Below are 21,308 nucleotides of genomic sequence, written 5' to 3' on the forward strand. Positions count from 1 at the left end.
CACCTCCTCATTTCAAAACACCACTGCTAGGTATCTATCTATCTATCTATCTATCTATCTATCTATCTATCTATCTATCTATCTATCTATCTATCAAAACCTACTAAACTAAAACAAACTATTTCAAACTGAAAACCTTCAAATATCAGGCTTTTAAAACTACTTCAAACATATTAACTAGGCTTTTCCAAGCCAACTTAAAGTTTATGTACAAACTTTTTTAATCTAGTTTAATATACTATTCTGTTTAATAGTATGTTTTTAGTACAAAGTGTGCTTTGCTGTGTTGAAAAGCTGCAGTGAGTAAAACAAGACACTGTCCAAAGCTCTGTGGCCTATTGATTAATATGCTATAATAAATTCCAGTAGGGGTTCAATCTTCAGCTGGCTGGCAGGAGCAGCCACTGACAGATTTACCATTACACCTAACATACTGTTTTGTGTCCATGTCATCTTGCTTCTCCTGACCACATTAATCTAATTGACTCCATACAATCTTGCAAATTGAATTTTGGGGTGTCACTGGTTTAATGACTCTAAATGCTGTCTTCAAAAGTCCCATCCTGTATAAACTGTCAATGGTATTTACCTAATTAGGACAGACAATGTTCAACAATGAAATGAAGGGAAAAAAGGCAAGCCATATATATTTAATATAATATTTATATCTTTACAACTCATGTTCGCTGGAGCTAGGAGAGAGTGACTAGAGGCAAGTTATATATACACAACTTTATTTAACATTATTGTACATCTTTTCATAGCAGAGGAACATTGAAACATGAAAAACAGAAGATCCACAAAGCGTAGAGCAATCAATGTCCTAAAAAACAAAACAAAAAAAAATTAGCATAAATGTACTGTTTCCAGTCTGAAACTGCATGATAAAATGGTAATGGTTTTTACTTACATGGCCTTGTGAATTACTCTAACCCATTCCTTGTTTTGTACTCATGCACATCAGTGCTGTGTTGTTTGAACAGCTGTTGGGGAACAGAGAGGGTGTTTAGGAAACTTAAAAGCAGGTGTAAGTTTGTTATGATTTTGTTAAGTTTTGTATATGAGAAATCATTTAAATGGAGTTACCAGAGCCCACAAGACAGCTGTACTTCCAAATGCCAGTCCTACTCTCAGCATGTTTGGCTTGGAGGGATCAGATTTGAATGCTGTATAATTATTTCTACTAACCACTGAAAAAAAGAGAGGAAAGCAATCATCAAAACAATTTATATTTAACACAATGCCTGTTTTTTGACAGTTTTGGTACCTGTTATATGTAAGTTGATAGTTTGTATATGAACTGACATATTAAACAAAAAGCAGCAACACTGATTGACATTCAACCAACTTTCCAAATTTTTCCATTTTGTTAAATGTAACATGTATTAATGTAATATAAGAGTTAATAAGATTATTGATAAAAAACAATAAACATTTTTTTCATTGTCCTTTGCTTGTAATTCACGAACACCTGAAAATGGTCATATCATTACAGCATACTAGACTGCACATATATATGGACACTATAAATACGGACATTTTATTTTAAAATGTTAAAATAGATATATTAAATGTATATAATACATCAGACGTGTGATGTAACTAATGCATTGGCTGCTGTGTTGCTAGCCTTGCTAAGCTAAGAAAGGTCAGGCCATACTACTTTGCTAAGATAGGGCGAATAAACAAATTTACCAAGGAATTGTACTGGGACTATAATGTACGCCAGATATAATTTGCATTGCCATACTCACTCTTATTGACAGTTGAAGTCCGCAACAATAACCGGCCGAGAAGCATTTTGAAAGCGTTTCTCTTCCACACAAAATTGGATCTGTGCTCTATTGTCTTTCCTGCCTCCTAGACTGGGCTGACCTAGCGGCGCATAGAGTAATCGATCACGAATGAAACACACTTTATGACTCACTCAACTCTATACTGTGTTTTGTGCTTATAACAAAGTATACAATATATACCAATTTATATATAATATATAATTTATATAAGTCTTCTCTGTAAGTGACATTTGGCTTGGACCTTGACCATTTATTTGTGTGTATTGTGACATTTTCCCAGAACAATAAAAAAAGTTGTACAATATAAAAAAAATTGTTGTTTTAACTGCAATTGTGTTTAATAATATAAATAACTCAACATGCAGTCTTTAAGATATTGTTTTAGAAACACCACTTCCACAAGCTCTTACAAAATGTATAATTTGCTGAGGTATGGCGTCAAACACAATAACATACTACCATGATAATATTGCCATCTCGTGACTACAATGCATACTGCATAAGAGTCATAAATATTTGTGCTTGGCCGTGTATTTAATTGTAATTATAATTGTAAATATAATAAAGTCACTAAGATGCACTCTTACACTTTATGTATTTATTTCCTATAATTATATATATTAATTTATAATATACTAAATAAAAAACCTTTCATCCCCGCCTCGGAAATGCTGCACACCCAGCGCATGCGCAGTTCTCCGTTTGACCCGGGGAGAAGCAGCGTCGCCATTTTGGTTCTGAAGGGGGGCCTGCTGTCACCACGTGAAGTCGAGGAGCCCCAGACAGCGAAGTTCGGGGGGCTTTTACGATACAGCAGACAATCCGGCCAGAGGATCGCGGATTCCGATTCATGATTAGAACAAAGTCACGGTTGATCAACACTCAAACAGAAGCAGCATGCCTTCGATAACTCTGCCGCCGAAGGAGAACGCTCTCTTTAAGAGAATATTGGTAAGTTGGGGGAAATGTATCTGCAAACGAACGTTGGATTGTTAATAATAGAAAGGAAGCGTGTATCAGTCGCCTTCCTATTTTAGCCAGGATCTCTCTCTGCTGACCTCACGAGAAACCTCCTAAGAGTATTTTGCATGCTAAGAGAGAGCGTTGGCATTGCTTTAATAGTCGTAACATGGCTATTAGCTCTTGCACATTCACGCACTTTGAGAGCAGATGAACTTGCCTGACACACTGCAGCTAACTGCCTTAGCACGTTAGCGCAAAAGATCTGTGATTTGATAACTGTATGGCCGGAATAACCATTAAACAGTGCTATAAAGTCTCTTTATAAAGCTGTACCAATAACAACGTGTGGTGTTTGAGTGTTTCGTGCTCTAAATCATGTTAAAACGCGGGATTGAATCGATTAGTCACCGTATACGTTAACAGATGAAAGTTAATCCATTTAAAGCAACACCAACCGCAAAAATAACAGCAGTGCTGGAAACATATTAAGGCAGTATTGCAGTAGTTACTTTAGTGGGTACAGAATTGTTACGCAAGCTTTATTGGAAAAAAACATGTCTTCAAATGCACCATTATTGTGCATTGACACTTTTATTAGTACCTGAACACCACGCCTCAAAAACTGCTGTCAGATGCTAACTGGACAAATCAAACATGAACATTAACTTAAAAAAAAAAACATGAATCATGTTTGGTGGTGATATTAGGGAGTGGGACATTCTCATTCTAGATAGATTTTGGTTAAACTCAATGCAAGATGAGTGTATTTGATATCAAGTGCCTGCAAAAATTAAGTTTAATTTATTTTAATTTGTTTATTTATAAATAAGCTTTGGTATAAATTTTTTTGGTATTTATAAGAGTGCACTAGCATATAGATGGCCTCAAAGCTGACGCTCTTTGGCTAAAAGCTATAAAACCTTGTGATTTCACAGGTCTTTAATATGGTTCACACAGAAACCAAAAGAGAATGTTTTCTGGGAGACTAGCTGTGTCTCAAAACCTATTGAGCTGTCTACCTAGACAGTTAGACATAGCCAATAATATGACTGCCCTGATAGAGAACAATTGGAAATCGTTTCATACACCCAGTCCAAATGATGCACTTTTGTTCTTATGAAATTATTTGTGCTTTTTTGGAAGTTGTTTTTAGGTCATAGTGACTCAACCGCTACTTGCCCAGTCATTGCTCTTAGTAATGTGTATTAATAATGACCAGTTGAGAAACAGCCCCAAGTAGTTGTTTTTACTGATTTTCCTTGTTCCAGAATGCAAAGTTAGACATTTTAAGTCATCTGACGTTGGTTTATTTGTGTTTTCTGACATCTGTTTCTCTTCTGGCAGAGGGCTGGAGGTTGAATTGCTAGAAGTCCTTTTTGTGATTTTTATTTTTTTCCAACTCACACATTACTTTTAGTCATGATAACCTTGCAAACAGCAGTGCCTAATGAGGTCAGTCCATTAAACATGCTAATGTTAGAAGGACATTCCTTCACGATACTGTTAAGTCGATATTTGGCAGACAGCTTTCCTGCGATGTCAAAACTGTTGTGGTGACCAAAGTAGATTGGAATCCGTTTTTAATCAACATCTCACAATCATAGCCTTTTTTTCGGAGCCTGCCACAGGCATTTTAGTAGCATTGTCAGGGTTCCTATGCTGTTTGGAAAAGTATGTAATTTGATTTGATTAATTTCCAGGTCTGGATAAGTACAGAAAAATATTTGTTTCCAGACTATTGCCCCTATTCAGTTTTCTAAGTATAAAATTAAACATTTCTAAAAAAAAAAAAAAAAAAAAAAAAAAAAAAAAAGAGTTCTCATTTTTATGAACTGATATCAATTCTTAAATCCCAAGAATCAATCTATTAGTCTATGCTGTTTTCACTTGATGAATAAACAAACTTTGTAGCGCACCTCCTATCCAATAAATCACAATAAGCCTCAGCTTTCAAATTCTGTCCATTTTATTACAAAATTCAAGCAATAAATATTGTTTTGGCGCTCTTTAATGTTGTGTGATGGATTGTTGTAGCACCTTAGTTCAAGAGTACTAGTTACAACACGAAATAAATATTAGCGAACATTAGAAGCCATGTTGAAAGATACAGTACAACTTACCGAAACCCGTATCACGTCACATGTAATCACTCAATCAGTGTTTAACCACAGAACAACGTCAGTAAAACAGCTTGTAAACAATATCATGAAATGTTGCCATTTAATGACCATAAACTTGTTAGTCAGCTAGAAAAATGAACTCTAGAGAGGAGCATTTAGCTAAATAAATGCACCATCTTGTATACTCATTCAATTTTTACTTAACATGTTCTTCAATATTTAATGTTTGAATAAATCCCTTTCATGACAGACACTATTTAAATATTTATATTTCAAAAAATGAGTAGAAACATAACCATGCATAAAATAATGAAAATACTCACATAATCAAACTTTTTATAATTATTACATTTATATAACTCCTTTTATGTATAATTTAAATGTAAGTAGCCTAGACAAGTCAGTTGATTCTAACCTTTTAATATTATAGTAATGTACCAAATGGGGTTCCCTGAATAGTTTACAACATTAGTTGAGAATTTTTTTTTTCTTTGAGAAAACTTGCCCTGTACTGTACCTGATACATACCCCAAAATTGGAATTGTCTTGAATCGCAAGCTTCAAAATAAAATCGAATCATGAAATTATTTAGTGATTGTTTAATTGTCAAACACGACTGAATGAATTCTTAACTGTAAGAGAGTCTCTTTTGAACTTCACTAAATGAATGTGCGTTCAAACTAGCAAAAGGTAGCAAGCGATCGTCTAAATCAGACTGTGCTTTGCAGTTTGGTGATCATGCAACATCAGACCATATTTACAGTACAGTAAGTGATGTGTCAGAGGTAAATATATGCAGGTTATAAAGTGTTTTAGGTTTCTTCTTATCAGAAAACCACAAAAATAATCACAAAACAGAAAATAAAAATATTTAATTATGACTATACTATTACCAAAAATAATATATGATCCATTTATGTTAAATATTGTCTGAAAAATCATTTGGATGTCTGGAAAAGTATGGAATTTTGAAATGGAAAATGTGTAGGAACCCACCCTGCATTGTAAAGTACTTTAATAAGAGTTACACCAGTAAGCAGCAGATCTTTGAGGCAAACGTCTCAGATTTTTTCCTGACATTGATATCTTGATTATCCAGCACGTGTCTTTGCAGGAGTTCATGAATTCTTTTAACCTTTGTGTTCTCTTATGTCGTCTTCTACAGAGTGCCAAGGTGATTTACATTTTTATCATACACTCACTGTGCTGATTTTGTAGTTGCACTGGTTATGCGTCTCACCTACTTTTGGTGATGTTTTGGTTTGATGTTTCTGGTTTGATGTGTTCAGAAGCTGTACATCTCTAACCACACACCTTTACCGTACTTTCATTTTGTCTATTATACACAGTGAAAGTGATTTTAGTGAGCATGCTTTTCTCGTTTTATGTCTTGCAGAGATGCTACGAACACAAGCAGTACAGAAATGGCCTCAAGTTTTGCAAACAGATCCTGTCCAACTCGAAGTTCGCCGAACACGGAGGTAAGACCGTTCTCTGACATTAATTACTTAATTATTTTCATCATTTTGACTAATTAAATTTGTTGAGCACATAATCATCTTTTCCCCCCCCATCCTTCAGAGACCCTCGCAATGAAGGGACTGACTCTGAACTGCTTGGGTCGAAAGGAGGAGGCGTATGATCTAGTGCGGCGAGGTTTACGAAACGATCTGAAGAGTCATGTCTGTATCCTTAACTTTTCCTACAGTCAGTAGATTCATGGAAAGCATTGTCAAAAGAAGTATTAGTAATTTTTGTGCACGTATGAACTTGTACGCAACTACTAATGAATGAAACCCAGTTTGAGGTTCTTTGTGACTCTTAATCTCAGGTGCCTGGCAACTGTACGACACCGATTGTCCTACAGCGTAATTTAAAGTCAGCATGAAATGAAAATTGGGATAGGCTTTTCCTTCCCTATTGTGATGTATACCAAGTTAAACAGTTTCTTGAACAAAAAAAATGTAGGGTGGGACTTGATTTTGTCCATTTGGAATTGATTGGATGGTTGTGGTTTGTTATTGTTGTGATCTCATGTGAGTGACAGGTTGTCCCGCCCTCGCGCCAGTGAACACGTCATCAGAGAAGAGAAAAGAGTACTTGCAATAGGAAGGGGAAGTTATTTTGAAAACCATGAGGTCACATGAATTGAAAAAATGATGTGCACAGATAAATCATTTATAATAAATTCTGTAAATAAAAAAAATAAAATAAAAATTGCTAATTTTGATTTCATGCAGGGTTCCCGCGGGGTCTTAAAAAGTCTTAAAAAGTCTAAAATTCTGAACTTTAAATTTAAGGCCTTAAAAAGTCTTAAAAACGGCCAGATTTTCATCCGAGGTCTTAAATTTCATTTAGTCAGGTCTAAAAAATTTTTTAACCCATTTCCAGAAATGCTACCTGCTGAAAGTTATTACAAAGTAGCAAAAAAGTAGCGAGTCGTAGTTCTTTCTGGGGTATATTGGTGTTGGTATACGCGTTGATAAAACTACAAATCCCGTGATAAATGCAATAACTTACCTGCCCGCGAGATACGTCTGCGTCTCCTCAGAGTTTGTTAAAGTTCGGCTACGGGAAAGTGTACTTTCAACGAGACATGGCTAGATCACAGCGATTTCTGCTGTTGGTTACAAGCGGTGTGTAGTGTAGGCCTATAGGCGACCGTTATTTTATGGTTTCCATGGTGACGTGTCATTACTTGTCACGTGACACACCGCAGCAGCAACAGCGCTGAATGAATGATGATCTGCTTTTATGTCATTTTTCCTTTTTTATTTAGAATATTCACAAATGTGTTAGCTATGGCATGAAATATCTGATATTCCGATTGTCAAATACATGCAAGTGGAAGTGTATTGTTGTTTAAACACCTTTATAACGATCGCGTTAGTTGAGCTGTATGCGCGATATAATTTTATGACACAAAATTTTGAAATGTAGGCTTAAATCAAACACATTTTAATTCAGATTCTGTATTTGTGTATATATATATATATATATATATATATATATAAACGGAAAACAAAAACAACGAGAAAACAGCTGGCTGACCCCTAGAGGGGTGGGGAAAAGGGGTGGACGGCTGCAATGACTGAATTCATTGAAATAAAATGATTTTTTCAGAATTTCTTTGATTTGAATATTTTTTGGTAATGCGTCGTGTAGGTCTTAAATTTCAATCTTTATGGTCTTAAAATGTCTTAAAAAGGTCTTAAATTTGACTTACTGAAACCTGCATGAACCCTGTCATGGTGACTTTAAAGAATAGGTGCAGATTAAAGGTGCAATATGTAGGATTTTTGCAGAAAAATATCCAAAAACCACTAGGTCAGTGTTATATATTTTGTTCACTTGAGTACTTACAATATCCTAAATGTTTCCAACTATTTGTAAATTGTGAGAAAATTGCAATTTTAACCAAGGCTCCGGGACGTGTGAGGAGTCGCCTATCAACTGTGTCATACCCGCGTTACCCTCGGTCTGCCTTGGTTTCCGGTTTTATTTTGTAGAAACCATGGAAACACCAAAGACGCTTTAATATATTACACGTTTTAATAGACAAGGGAACAACTGTTTTGATATTTATAGACAGAAAACTAATTGTTTATATAGCTAAACATGTTTAGTCTTACTGTTTAAATCTAATTTTTTTGATTTTATACGAGTAATATTTTGTGAAGTAGCTAACATAGCATAATCAGATGCAGCTTTATTTTTAGTAACAGTAATACAGAATTTTCTCCATCATACAATAAGTTTTAAAATGAATTTCATGCCATTTATCAACACAAGCCATCCAATATTTAATATGATATTCTAAAATCGATCTGTCTTACTGCAGTGTGCAACAGTGTCTCACAGCAGCCGCTGAGCGAACGCACAGAGTAACATTATAACATCATATTCAACACTCTCAAATAGGGCTGGGCGATGTATCGAATGCTTTTCTTCCGAATTTCTTCAGTAAAGCCGGTTCCCTGATTACCGCTAAATCGCCATCACCTGCTTTCAAATGTGGTTTTCATCAGGTGATGGCGATTTAGCGGTAATCAGGGAACCGGCTTTACTGAAGAAATGCGCGTGACAAAAGCATTCGATACATCGCCCAGCCCTACTCTCAAATGTATCTAATATGATAAACAGTGCTGTGGTACCTCATACTCATGACCGGAAAAGTGGAAGCAGCGCCGGCGACTGTGGCATAATAAAAGATCTGCTGCTCATGAGGCGTATTTTGCGCAATCACTCCAGCAGCCTCGTTCAGCTCCCACAACACTCAGTCCTACTCTGCTTCATACTACAGTAACGTTAATAATCACATCCATGAACATGATTTCTTCCCGAGTCCTATCCCTGTTCTTTTGCACGGTCCGTTGAAGTGAAGACCACATCCCAAGATTCCACGCTCAAACTTCGCGTCATCAAGTTACGCCTTGTTTTGAATAGGCCTCTGGCGACCTCTAGCGGACAGAAATCCTACATACTGCACCTTTAATCAAAATTTTGATAGTATTGTGATATGGCCTAGTCCAATTATCAAATTGCAAAGGCTGCTATTTAATTAAATAAATATGCACTGTTAAAAAATAAAGCATGGCACTGTTTTATTGTATTTTTTTCATACAGTTTTCTTAAATGTATATATTTTTTAAATGTAAAAAAATATATATTTATATTCACCCCCCAAAATCAGTCAGCCCTCGGCGTAGTGCTGTTTCCTGTCCTTAACTCTTCTTCAGGTTGGCACGTGTATGGTTTGCTTCAGCGCTCGGATAAGAAGTATGACGAGGCCATCAAGTGCTACAGGAATGCTCTTAAATGGGACAAAGACAATCTGCAGATCCTCAGAGATCTCTCACTGCTGCAGATCCAAATGAGAGACCTCGAAGGTTACAGGGTAAGTTATTTTGAGTCAGGAAATTACAATGTTCCATGGAAAAAGCCAGTTAAAATACTGTTGATTTTTTTTTTTTTTTTTTTTTTCCAAAGTAATCTTTTCTCTCAAATTGTTATGGTGATATTATAATTTGTAATGTTTATATTAAATTAGAAAAATGCTCATTAAAAGATTTCTCAATTCTCTCATTTCTCTTTCACAGGAGACCAGGTACCAGTTACTGCAGTTGCGTCCGGCACAAAGAGCCTCCTGGATTGGATATGCCATTGCGTACCACCTTCTGGAAGATTATGAGATGGCGGCTAAGATTGTGGAAGAGTTCCGCAAAACACAGCAGGTATTTTTTCACCACGTTCTGTAAGTTATGTCATCTACACCAAGTTTATTTTTTGCAAAAAGCTTAGGAGTGAATACTACCAAGTGTTTGTTTTTGGATGCCACTGAGGTTCGTGGATAATTGTGTTTCAGACATCTCCCGAAAAAGTGGATTATGAGTACAGTGAGCTTTTGCTGTATCAGAACCAGCTGTTGAGAGAGGCCGGGCTTATCAAAGAAGCCCTTGATCACCTGACCAACTATGAAAAACAGATCTGTGACAAACTGGCTGTAGAGGAGACAAGAGGTGTGTTTTTATCAATGTGTCAGTGGATGTTCAGTTCAATAATGTCAGTTATTGGCTGATATTAGAGGGTTTCTCTTTTTGTCAGCTGATTGGATGTTTAACTGCATGCTCATTTTTCCTTTTTTTACATCAACTTTGCACTAATTTAATAACACTTTTATTTTTTTAGCAAATATCAAAATAAATATTCATATTTTAATGCACAATATAATGTTGTCATGCCTAAATTCACTAATAGAATTTAAATTATTCATTTAGTTGTTTAACTACTGTTGAAAAGTTTTGGGTTGGTAAGTTTTTTTCAGATGTTTTTGAAAGAAGACTCTAATGCTCACCAAGGCTGCATTTATTTGATCAAAATACGGTAAAAATGGAAATATTGTCAAATGTTACTACAATATAAAGCTTTTCTATTTTAATTTAATTAAAAATATTTTTTATTCCCGTGATGCAAAGTTGAATTTTCAGAATCAGAACTCCAGTCTTCAGTATCACATGATCCTTCAGAAATCATGCTAATATGCTGATTTGATGCTCAAGTAGGGCTTGACGATTAATTGAAAAGTAATCAAAACCGAAATTCAGAACCTCTAACTGACGTAATTTTCCCATGTCGGTTATTTCGTTTTTTTAATGTGAGCTTTGCGTCTTTACTAAACTTTGTCAGTTGTATGTGTTTTAAGGTTTGCCAGTTTGGACATTCAAGGGATTTAGACGATCAGATGTGTATTATTATATCGAGCTACCGTGCTCGCGCAGCTGCATTGTGGCATGAACATTCACAGTAGCTGCACAAAACGTGAAGATCGCGCGCACTGAGCAGAAACTACTTGTCAGTGCTGTCCTGTGATTTATCACTGAAATAGCTTAGAAACTCAAGTTATTATAGCATATTTTTCTACTTTTGAAGTAACTATTTACAACCCACAGCTTCACAATTAATAGAGAGACAGTATCACCTGGTACGTAGCCTACTGGTACTGTGCTAATTTATCTTTATCTGATTTACAGTGAGCAGAAATCTGTAAGAAATATTACGAACCATAGATAAAATAACTGCTGAAAGTGAGCTGTTATGTCAGATCACTCTTTCACTAGGAAAAAATATCCCACCTTTTAATTGTCAAGCATATTTACAGTATAAACCTTGTTAGTGAAATATGAGGGCAAAAGAAAACAACAACCTAGAAACAAGATAATCGTTCATTAATCATAATCGATGTTCAATTAATCAAGGTTTTGATTTTAGGTCATAATCGTCCAGCCCTATGCTCAAGAAACATTTCTTATTGTTATCAATGTTGAAAACAGAATCTTTGATGAGCAGAATGTTCAAAGCATTTATTTTAGATAGAATTTTTTTGTAACATTATAAATATCTGCACTGCCCATTTGGATCAATTTAATGGATCCTGGTAGTGTATTTTTTATTTATTTACACAAAACAACTCCATTTTAATTTGAATCTGTATGCTACCACTGTTGGCTAGAACTTTAAAGGATTAGTCCACTTTTAAATAAACTTTTCCTGTTTAAAAGTAATAATTTACTCACCCCCATGTCATCCAAGATGTTCATGACTTTCTTTCTTCAGTCGAAAAGAAATTAAATTTTTTGATTGAAAACATTCCAGGATTTTTCTCCTTTTATAGTAAACTTCAATGGGCACCAAACAGTTGAAGGTCAAAATTAGTTTCACTGCAGCTTCAAATTGTTCAACACGATACCAGATGAGAAATAAGGGTCGTATCTAGTGAAACCGTTGCTCATTTTCGGAAAAAAATGTAAAATTATATAAGTTTTAACCATAAATGCTCATCTTGAACTAGCTCTCTTCTTCTCTATTTGAATTCCAGCAGTGTAGACACTGCTAAGTGTATTACTGCCCTCCACAGGTCAAACTTGAACTAATATTTATATGCAATATGCTAGTTCAATAGTATATAACAATTAGTTCAAACTTTGACCTGTGGAGGGCAGTAATACACTTAGCAGTGTCTACACTGCTGGAATTCTAATAGAAAAGAAGAAGAGAGCTAGTTCAAGATGAGCATTTAAGGTTAAAACTTATATAATTTTCAATTTTTTTCAGAAAATGAGCGATAGTTTCACTAGATACGACCCTTATTTCTCATCTGGCATCATGTAGAACAATTTGAAGCTGCAGTGAAACTAATTTTGACCTTCAACTGTTTGGTGCCCATTGAAGTCTACTATAAGGAGAATAATCCTGAAATGTTTTCATCAAAAACTTCAATTTCTTTTCAACTGAAGAAAGAAAGACATGAACATCTTGGATGACATGGGGGTGAGTAAATTATCAGGAAAAGTTTATTTTAAAGTGGAATAATTCTTTAATAATGGTGCATCTCTTTGTGTGTCATTTGGAAACTCGTTTATCATGTGCTGTTGCAGTTTCTTTAAAGCAAAATGTGTTGGTATGTTTAGGAGAGCTGCTTCTGAAGTTAGACCGGGCTAGTGAAGCTGCGGAGGTTTACCGCCGACTGCTGGAGAGAAACCCTGAGAACTGGAGCTACTATCAAGGGCTGGAGAAAGCACTCAAACCAAGTAAACACTCATTATCCTAAATGCAGCAAATCTTGGCCGATTTTCATTTCTGTTAGCCCATATTATATGTTGTTCTGCTTTCAGAGAGTGCAGAGGAGAAGCAGAAAATCTATGAAGATGCCTGGATTAAGTATCCTAAAGGCCTGGTGCCAAGAAGACTTCCTCTCAGCTTCCTCACAGGTCAGTGTCAGTCTTGTCAAATCAATAGGGCTGTTATGCTCTCGTAAATTGTCTGTGTATATGACCACATTTGGTTCTCGCAGGTGAGAAGTTTAGAGAGTGTTTGGATCGCTATCTGAGGATGAACTTTAGCAAAGGATGCCCACCTGTCTTTACCACACTCAAATCACTCTACCACCAAAAAGACAAGGTGAGATGACGATTTGACTTAGAGATGTGTAGAAATGTCTGCACTTCAACAAATAAGAACATACACCTTTGTGTAACATCTTCATGTCTTTTGCAGGTAGCGATAATTGAGGAGTTAGTTGTGGGCTATGAAAAAAGTTTAAGAACCTGTAAAATGTTTAACCACAATGGTGAGTACATTTAAACAAATTATATTGATGGATGGCAGTTGAAGTAATGGTGTGGATGGTGCCAAATTTCTCACTGTGGACATGTTGCTCAATTTGTAGATGACGGGAAAACGGAGCCACCCACCACTCTACTGTGGGTTCAGTTTTTCCTGGCCCAGCATTTCAACCATATCGGCAAACAGACGCTGGCCCTTGAATACATCAACACAGCCATTGAAAGCACCCCCACCCTCATAGAGCTCTTCCTCATCAAGGCAAAGATATACAAGGTAAAACACACTCAAGTCAATGAAACAAATTGAGGTAATTTGCATTAAGAGTTAACAAAATGCCACCTTTACGTTTGAGAAGTGTTTCGAAATGTTCCCAAGGCCGACCCATTAAACGGAACTTGAGAGAGTGACTTATTTTCCATCTCTCTCTTGTTCTCTTGAAAGCATGCAGGTAATATCCGTGAAGCTGCTCGATGGATGGATGAGGCCCAGGCTCTGGACACTGCTGACCGCTTCATCAACTCCAAGTGTGCCAAGTATTTGCTGAAGGCTGGCCTTATCAAGGAGGCTGAAGAGATGTGTTCCAAGTTCACACGGGTTAGTGTGGTTAAGCTCAAATGACACCAATTATTGCAATACGCTACCGTTGAAAAATGTGGGGTCTGTAAGATTTTAAGAAATAAATGCTTTTATTCAGTAAGAATGCTTTAAATTGATAGTGACAGTAAAGATATTTAGAATATTACAAAAGACTTTGATTTCAAATAATGCTGTTCTTCTCAAAATCAAAGAATGCAAAAAACGAAATATCATGATTTCCATGAAAATTCAGCGTTGCCTTCACTGGAATAATTTACATTTTAAAGGGTTAGTTCACCCAAAAATGAAAATTCTGTCATTAATTACTCGCCCTCATGTCGTTCTACACCCATAAGACCTTTGTTAATCTTCAGAACACAAATTAAGATATTTTTGATCAAATCCAGTGGCTCAGTGTGGCCTCCATTGCCAGCAAGTTAATTTATACTTTCAAACGCCCAGAAAGCTATTAAAGACATATTTAAAACAGTTCATGTGACTACAGTGGTTCAACCTTAATGTTATGAAGCGACAACAATACTTTTTGTGCCAAAAAAACAAACTGCCAAAGTCACGCAAACCATTAAAATTTCGAAACGCTTATAACATAACGAAATGTTGTTTACTGAAATCACGTGACTTTCACGCTCCAAACCACTGATTTGAAACAAAAGATTTGTAATGGTGCGTTCACAACGGACACGAATGAAGCGTTAAGCGCGAGTGATTTACATGTTAAGTCAATGCAAAGACGCGAATAGACATCCTGCGGCGCGATTCGCGTGAATGAGGGGGTGTGAATGAAGCGGCGCGAATTGAGCGATTCTGGCGTTTAACGCGCAAGTTGAAAAATCTGAACTTTGGCGAAAATTCGCGCTGCGTTAACCAATCAGGAGCTATATATGTATATATATATGTGTGTGTGTGTGTGTGTGTGTGTGTGTATATATATATGTATATGTGTGTGTGTGTATATTAGGGCTGTCAAACGATTAATCGCGATTAATCGCATACAAAATAAAAGTTTGAGTTTGCCTAATATATGTGTGAGTACTGTGTGTAATTATTATGTATATATAAATACAAACACATTCATGTATATATTTGAGAAATATTTACAAGTATATGTATTTATTTATATTTTATATAACTTATATTATATATAAATAAAAATATTTTGTTCATAAATAAGATATTTCTCTTAACTATATACATTAATTTGTTTGTATTTATATATACATAATAATTACACACAGTACTCATACATATATTATGCAAACTCAAACTTTTATTTTGTATGCGATTAATCGCGATTAATCGTTTGACAGCCCTAGTGTGTATGTATATATGTATGTATATATATATATATATATGTATGTATGTATATATATATATATATATACATACATACATACATACATACATACATGCATACATGCATACATATTAAGACTACAAGCTAACTAAAGACGACCAATTGAGCTTATTCGCTGTAATTTACAATTATTTCCCCACTGACAAGTTGTGTTTATTCAGAGGAAGTGTGCAGAAAGAAGTGGGAGAGTCTGGGACACATAAAGGAGCGGGAGAGCCCCTCTCATGACGTTGCGTCTGTTGTGAAGGGATTTTCACGCGCGAATAAAGCGAGTAAACTCAATATGTCCAAGTGTCCATCTACGTGCGAATAGCGCGTTTTATTCGCGCAAGTCACGTCTGGTGTGAACGCAGCATAAAGCTTCATGAAGCTAAGGTTGAACCACTGTAGTCACATGAACTGTTTTAAATATGTTTTTTAGTACCTTTCTGGGCATTTAAAGTAGAAATTAACTAGCTGTCAATGCCTCACTGAGCCATCAGATTTTATCAAAAATATCTTAATTTGTGTTTTGAAGAAGAACGAATGTCTTACAGGTGTGGAACGACATGAAGTTGAGTAATTAATGACAGAATTTTCATTTTTTGGGTGAACTAACCTCTTAAAATGTATTTAAATGGATAAGTTATTTTAAATTATATTAATATTTCACAGTATTAAAGTTTTTATTGTATATTTGATTAAATGCAGCTTTGGTGAGCATAAGAGAAACAAAATCTGGAAGTATGTTACGTTACTAATATTTGAAGTCCCTTTGAAAGACAAGTCCATTCAGTTGGAGGTTATTTTGGCAACTGTTTCTTGGCTCGCACTGCAGTGTATCTGAATAGAGACATTGAAACATTGAAAGACTGTTTCAGTAATGTTAAAGCAGCAACCATTTTTTTCCCTTTCACCAAAGAAAATCTTGTTTCAGTTTTGTCAAGCTAATGCATACTTTACAGTGAAATCTAATAATTCACTTAGAACTTGTAACTAATAGGTGGGACTTGCTTTCCTTACAACTTCCATATTGTCCTTTTTAATTTCTCAAGTATATTTTTCCAGGAGTGATCTGTCTCATACCAAAAACATCAATCTGAGTGTATCGGATCATTGTTGTTTCCTGCAGGAAGGAACCTCTGCGGTAGAGAACCTGAATGAGATGCAGTGCATGTGGTTCCAGACTGAATGTGCTCTGGCCTACAAGTCCTTGAACAAATATGGAGATGCGCTAAAGAAGTGCCATGAAATTGAGAGGGTATGTCCTACGGCATTAGACACGTTGATTAGATGTTTATTTCAACTTTAAATCTGTAGTTGGTGAACTGCCATGTTGAATACCTCTATGCTAAATCTGTATGTTTAGCCCAAAGCTGGTTTAGAGTTCAAAATGAATGGTCTCAAATATCCTGACACTTTTATCTTTTGCCATTCACAGCATTTTGTGGAGATAACGGATGACCAGTTTGACTTCCACACATATTGTATGCGGAAGATGACTCTGCGCTCCTATGTGGATTTGCTCAAACTAGAGGATGTGTTGCGTATGCACCCTTTCTACTTCAAAGCAGCACGTACGGCCATCGAGATCTACCTCAGCCTTCACGATAACCCGCTCTCTGATGACAACAAGGAATCGCAAGCCGACAACGGTACCTTCATGCACACTAAACAAATTCAACACATTCAAACCTCTGAGGCCCGTCCTTGGTTTTTGGACAAAGTTTACAAAAAAGTCAGGTGAATTTTGTTTTCTCAACAATTGTTTGTTCTGTAGCCAACCTGACAGACAAGGAGCTGAAGAAATTGCGCAACAAACAGAGACGTGCCCAAAAGAAAGCCCAGCTAGAGGAGGAAAAGAAGAATGCTGAAAAAGAGAAACAGTTAAAGAACCAAAAGAAGAAAAAGGAAGAGGATGAGGAGGAAATTGGAGGGCCTAAAGAGGAGCTCATTCCAGAAAAACTGGCAAAGGTGTGTATGTCGACAAAGCCACTTGTTCTTTAGAGGATAAAGTATTTTGATTTGTTCATCACAGTGTCATGTTTTTGTCTGTAGGTTGAGAATCCTCTAGAAGAAGCGGTTAAGTTCCTGACTCCTCTGAAGAACTTAGTAAAGAATAAAATAGAGACGCACCTGCTGGCCTTTGAGATCTACCTCAGGAAAGGTGGCCATACCGAAGAACTCAACATAGTGATTCATATTGTTTCAGATTCTTTGATTTAAAACTCATAATGTGTGTTTATGTTTGTAGAGAAGTATCTTTTGATGTTGCAATCGGTGAAGAGAGCTTACTCATTGGACCCCGATAACCCTTGGCTCCACCAGTGTTTTGTGCGATTCTTCAAAGGAGGTACATAAAGGTGCACATACTTTCCTCATAGAGAACAAAAGCACACAAGTACACTAAGATTTGTGTCTGTTTGCAGTGTCGGACAGTAAGGACATACCGGGGGCAGTGCAGACTGTTCTGAAGCAGGAGATCACAAAACTGTTTGGCGAGAGTGACCCCAAGACTTTCAACAAGAACTTCCTGAGCAAACATGCAAACTCAATACCACACAGGGTTGCAGGTACCCACTTGTGATGTTAATGAACTTTTTTAATAATCATAAGTAGGGCTGCACAGTTATTCGAAATTAAACTGCACAGGATTTGGCAAATCCCAACATTTTTTTTTTATGCGCAGCTTGTCAGTGAAGCACGGCTCTGTGATCAGTTGTAAATGCTGCTCCATCTGAAAGCCAGAGGGCGCTCTCGTGCAGAAACTCCAAATATGCCCCGCAAATGTACGATAATGCGACATTCCAGACAATCCCTATGGGCATCATACTATCGTTGTAGCTAAATAAACAGAAGATTGAAACACTTTGATTAAACATGATTAATAAAAACACGACTATGACAATATATGGTTATTTCTTCAAGCTTTCTCGGGTATTTTCATAATAATATAAGTATATTTATACTTAAATTGCTATGTCGATTAGCATTGATGCTGTGTGGCTTATTCTGATTAAGAAGCCATATAATCTCACAGAAGGACATTTTCAAACACTCAACTGATGTTATGGAGTTTGGAATAAAAACATGCTATTAAATGTCTTTTGTTGGATGTTTCTCACGTTTGGAAAGATGTTTAACGCGTGTTGCTGCTTCAAATGCACGTTCTAAGCGACTGAATCTCTCGGTGGTTTCAGATGGAGCAGCATTTACTACTGATCACAGAGCCGTGCTTCATTGAAAAGCTGCGCATAAAAAAATAATCACAGCCTTTGCGATTTCATAAACGCAGCCAAATCGTTTTAAGCGTGATTTCATGTTAATTGTGATTAATCGTGCAGCTTTAATAATAAGTTTTATTTATAAAGTGCCCAAGCTCAAGGTCACTGTACAAGGAGATAAATACATAAACGCAGCATCAATCATAAATACATGCATCATACAGTACACACATGTGTATACACAGTAACTAAACAGCAAAACACTGAGAGGAGGGCTGGAAATACTGCAGGAAAATACAGGTTTTTAGTTGTGATTTGGAGGAGGATTAAGTAGAGGTGTCACGAAGAGTTAGTGGAAGAGAATTACAGTTTCGGAGCCACAACACTGAATGATCTACCACCCAGGTAAACCCCTATTTTACAAGTACAATTGTAAGTATGAACTATCGTTCTAAAGTTTGGGGTCTGTTTTAATTTTCAGTCTTTTGAAAGAAATTCATAGTATTCAGTAAGAATGCATTAAAATGATCAAAAGTGACCGTAAAGGCATTTAAAATGTTTCAAAAGATTACTATTTTGAATAAATACTGCTCTTTTGAACTTTCTATTCATCAAATAATCTTTAAAAAAATAATATAAAGCAGCACAACAGTTTTCAACATTGATTTTTCAGCACTTAATCAGTATTTTAGAATGATTCTGAAGGATCATTTGCCATTGAAGACTGGAGAAATGCTGAAAATTCAGCTTTGCCATCATGGAAATTACATATTAAAAAATAGAAACCAGTTACAGTAGTCAACATTTGAAGTGGATCAAAAAACTTCATCAAAGTTGTCCTAGGAAGAAGGTTTTAGCACAACTTTGAAAGGTTTTGATCCACTTCAAATGTTGACTGCTGTATTTTAAATTGTAATAATGTTTCAGAATATTACGTTTTTACTTTTTATCAAACAAATTGCAGTCTTGAAGAGGCTGCTTTCAAATCATACCAAACCCAGACTATTGAACGGTATTGCACGTCATTAAATGTATGCTTGATTTGAGTAAAATAATAAAAATGAAATAATAGAGTGATGAAACGAAACGCATACAATCACATTACTGTCCGTTTGCATAACCTTTTTGCTCATGAATGACTACTTTATTGCTTTGTTGCTGTGAAACTTCTTAGCATTAGCATGCCACTAAATTCTTTTAGCTGTGCATTTAGAATCTGCCTATTTTGTGTGCAGCTGCTAAGATGATGGTCTTTCTGGACCCCTCCTCTGAGGCCATGGCTGCTGAGCTGGCTACTTCTTTGAATGAGTCCCTAACAGGCAGAACCATTCAGGTACAACAGCTATACACAGAACATTATAAATATGGTGATATTTCACAAGAAACGAATGAGGCTACATCTCTCATGTTTGTATGTGTGACTATTAGACATGCACCGATGTGCTCCAGGCCTTGAGGGATGGCAGTCTGGGCTCACAGCAGGAGAAAATTGTGGAATCGTACCGGGTGGCTTGCCATGGTATCTATCCTTACGCCGTAGCCTTCATGCCCCCCGGTTACCAGGACAACTCTGCGGTGACCACCAACGGAGACCTGTCCCCCTGTGACCATGAGGACATGCCTAATGAGATGTGAGCATTTCAGGAAGTGAGCAAGGTGGCCGTTTTATGGCCGTCAGCATTTGAGACCAGACGCCCCACAGAGGTTGAGACTCCACTGCACTAATGAGACCACAGTTACCTTCTGCCTTTGCATCTACTCACGGGAGCGAGCAAGCAATAGGGGAAAAACCCGTTTTACTCCTTTTTTTTCCTTTCTTTCTATCTTGTTTTTTTAATATGGCCAATGGCGTCTCTTATGCTAGAACAGAATAAACGGTATTACAGAGAAATATTGATCAAGACGGTCACAGTGAACTCATTGGACCTAATTCCTGTTTATCAGACACATGCATCTTGCTTCTCATGTTTTTAAGAGTAATTTATATGAAATAATATTAAAGAGAACCGAATAATATGAGGAGGAACAATACTTTTGGTCCTGGTTTGACTTGCGTGGTCGTGTGCCAAACCTGTGGGGCGGACCTTTAGATGCAGATGACGGCACCTGGGGAGGGGGGTGGGGGTCGGGGGAGTGTGTGTCAGTGAATTAATGTGGCATTGTTGCTGGGCACAAAGCAGTTCCAGGATCAGCCACCAGGGGGAGCCAGCGGTCGAAGCCTACCATGTCAATTGGGAGGAGACTTATGATGTTTGGCCAATAGGTTGATAACAGAGTCGATTTGAAGGTCACCCGGAGTGCCGAGGAGAGGCAGACGTGCATCTCTTTATTTTTTTCTCTTTCATCCTCTGCTGCGTTTCGGTTATTCAGTGAACGTCTTAGAGGCGGCAGTGGCTTCTGTTGGACCTTTTACTGTGACTGTGTTTCTTTTGGGTTTGTTTGGCTTATTTTATTTTTCTCCCACTCATTGTTTGGGTTCTCTTATGCTGGTTTCAACCTTTGTTTATGGTTTTTTTCCCCCCTCTCTATCAAACATACCACTGTCTGAATTTGGAGAAAATGTCCCGTCATTTGACACTCACACAGTTACAAATAAAACAAAATAACATTACTGTGATGCACTTCTGTTTTTGTTTTTAATTTCCACATTTGG

The 21,308-nt window shown here is 36.6% G+C and overlaps 2 protein-coding genes across 2 annotated transcripts; one reads left to right on the top strand and one right to left on the bottom strand.

Moving 5' to 3' along the window:
• Window positions 1-717: 717 nt before the first annotated feature.
• ndufc1 (NADH:ubiquinone oxidoreductase subunit C1) lies at window positions 718-1,881 on the bottom strand. Its single transcript, XM_048175909.1, has 4 exons — window positions 1,755-1,881; window positions 1,087-1,190; window positions 911-983; window positions 718-823 (listed from the first exon to the last, which is right to left on the bottom strand). The coding sequence occupies exons 1-3, from the start codon at window positions 1,798-1,800 to the stop codon at window positions 924-926; spliced, it is 210 nt and encodes a 69-aa protein (XP_048031866.1). The 5' UTR covers window positions 1,801-1,881; the 3' UTR covers window positions 718-823; window positions 911-923.
• Window positions 1,882-2,493: 612 nt separating this feature from the next.
• Window positions 2,494-21,266, top strand: naa15a (N-alpha-acetyltransferase 15, NatA auxiliary subunit a). Its single transcript, XM_048175908.1, has 20 exons — window positions 2,494-2,747; window positions 6,276-6,360; window positions 6,461-6,565; window positions 9,619-9,776; window positions 9,979-10,113; window positions 10,245-10,398; window positions 12,847-12,966; window positions 13,051-13,146; window positions 13,230-13,336; window positions 13,433-13,505; window positions 13,605-13,774; window positions 13,943-14,095; window positions 16,564-16,692; window positions 16,873-17,086; window positions 17,212-17,405; window positions 17,490-17,598; window positions 17,686-17,784; window positions 17,861-18,004; window positions 19,891-19,988; window positions 20,084-21,266. The coding sequence occupies exons 1-20, from the start codon at window positions 2,694-2,696 to the stop codon at window positions 20,288-20,290; spliced, it is 2,604 nt and encodes an 867-aa protein (XP_048031865.1). The 5' UTR covers window positions 2,494-2,693; the 3' UTR covers window positions 20,291-21,266.
• The last annotated feature ends 42 nt before the right edge of the window (window positions 21,267-21,308 follow it).

The sequence above is a fragment of the Megalobrama amblycephala genome, linkage group LG23 (genome assembly GCF_018812025.1).
Source record: "Megalobrama amblycephala isolate DHTTF-2021 linkage group LG23, ASM1881202v1, whole genome shotgun sequence".
Taxonomy (NCBI): domain Eukaryota; kingdom Metazoa; phylum Chordata; class Actinopteri; order Cypriniformes; family Xenocyprididae; genus Megalobrama; species Megalobrama amblycephala.

Bases quoted from the DNA above. Each gene is read 5' to 3' on its own strand.
- ndufc1 (XM_048175909.1), bottom strand. From the start codon at position 1,800: ATGCTTCTCGGCCGGTTATTGTTGCGGACTTCAACTGTCAATAAGA. The intron at 1,191-1,754 runs GTGAGTATGGCA...TCTTTTTTTCAG, and splicing joins GACTTCAACTGTCAATAAGA to TGGTTAGTAGAAATAATTAT. The intron at 984-1,086 runs GTAACTCCATTT...GTTCCCCAACAG, and splicing joins CAGCTGTCTTGTGGGCTCTG to CTGTTCAAACAACACAGCAC.
- naa15a (XM_048175908.1), top strand. From the start codon at position 2,694: ATGCCTTCGATAACTCTGCCGCCGAAGGAGAACGCTCTCTTTAAGAGA. The intron at 17,785-17,860 runs GTACATAAAGGT...GTCTGTTTGCAG, and splicing joins TGTGCGATTCTTCAAAGGAG to TGTCGGACAGTAAGGACATA. The intron at 18,005-19,890 runs GTACCCACTTGT...TTTTGTGTGCAG, and splicing joins AATACCACACAGGGTTGCAG to CTGCTAAGATGATGGTCTTT.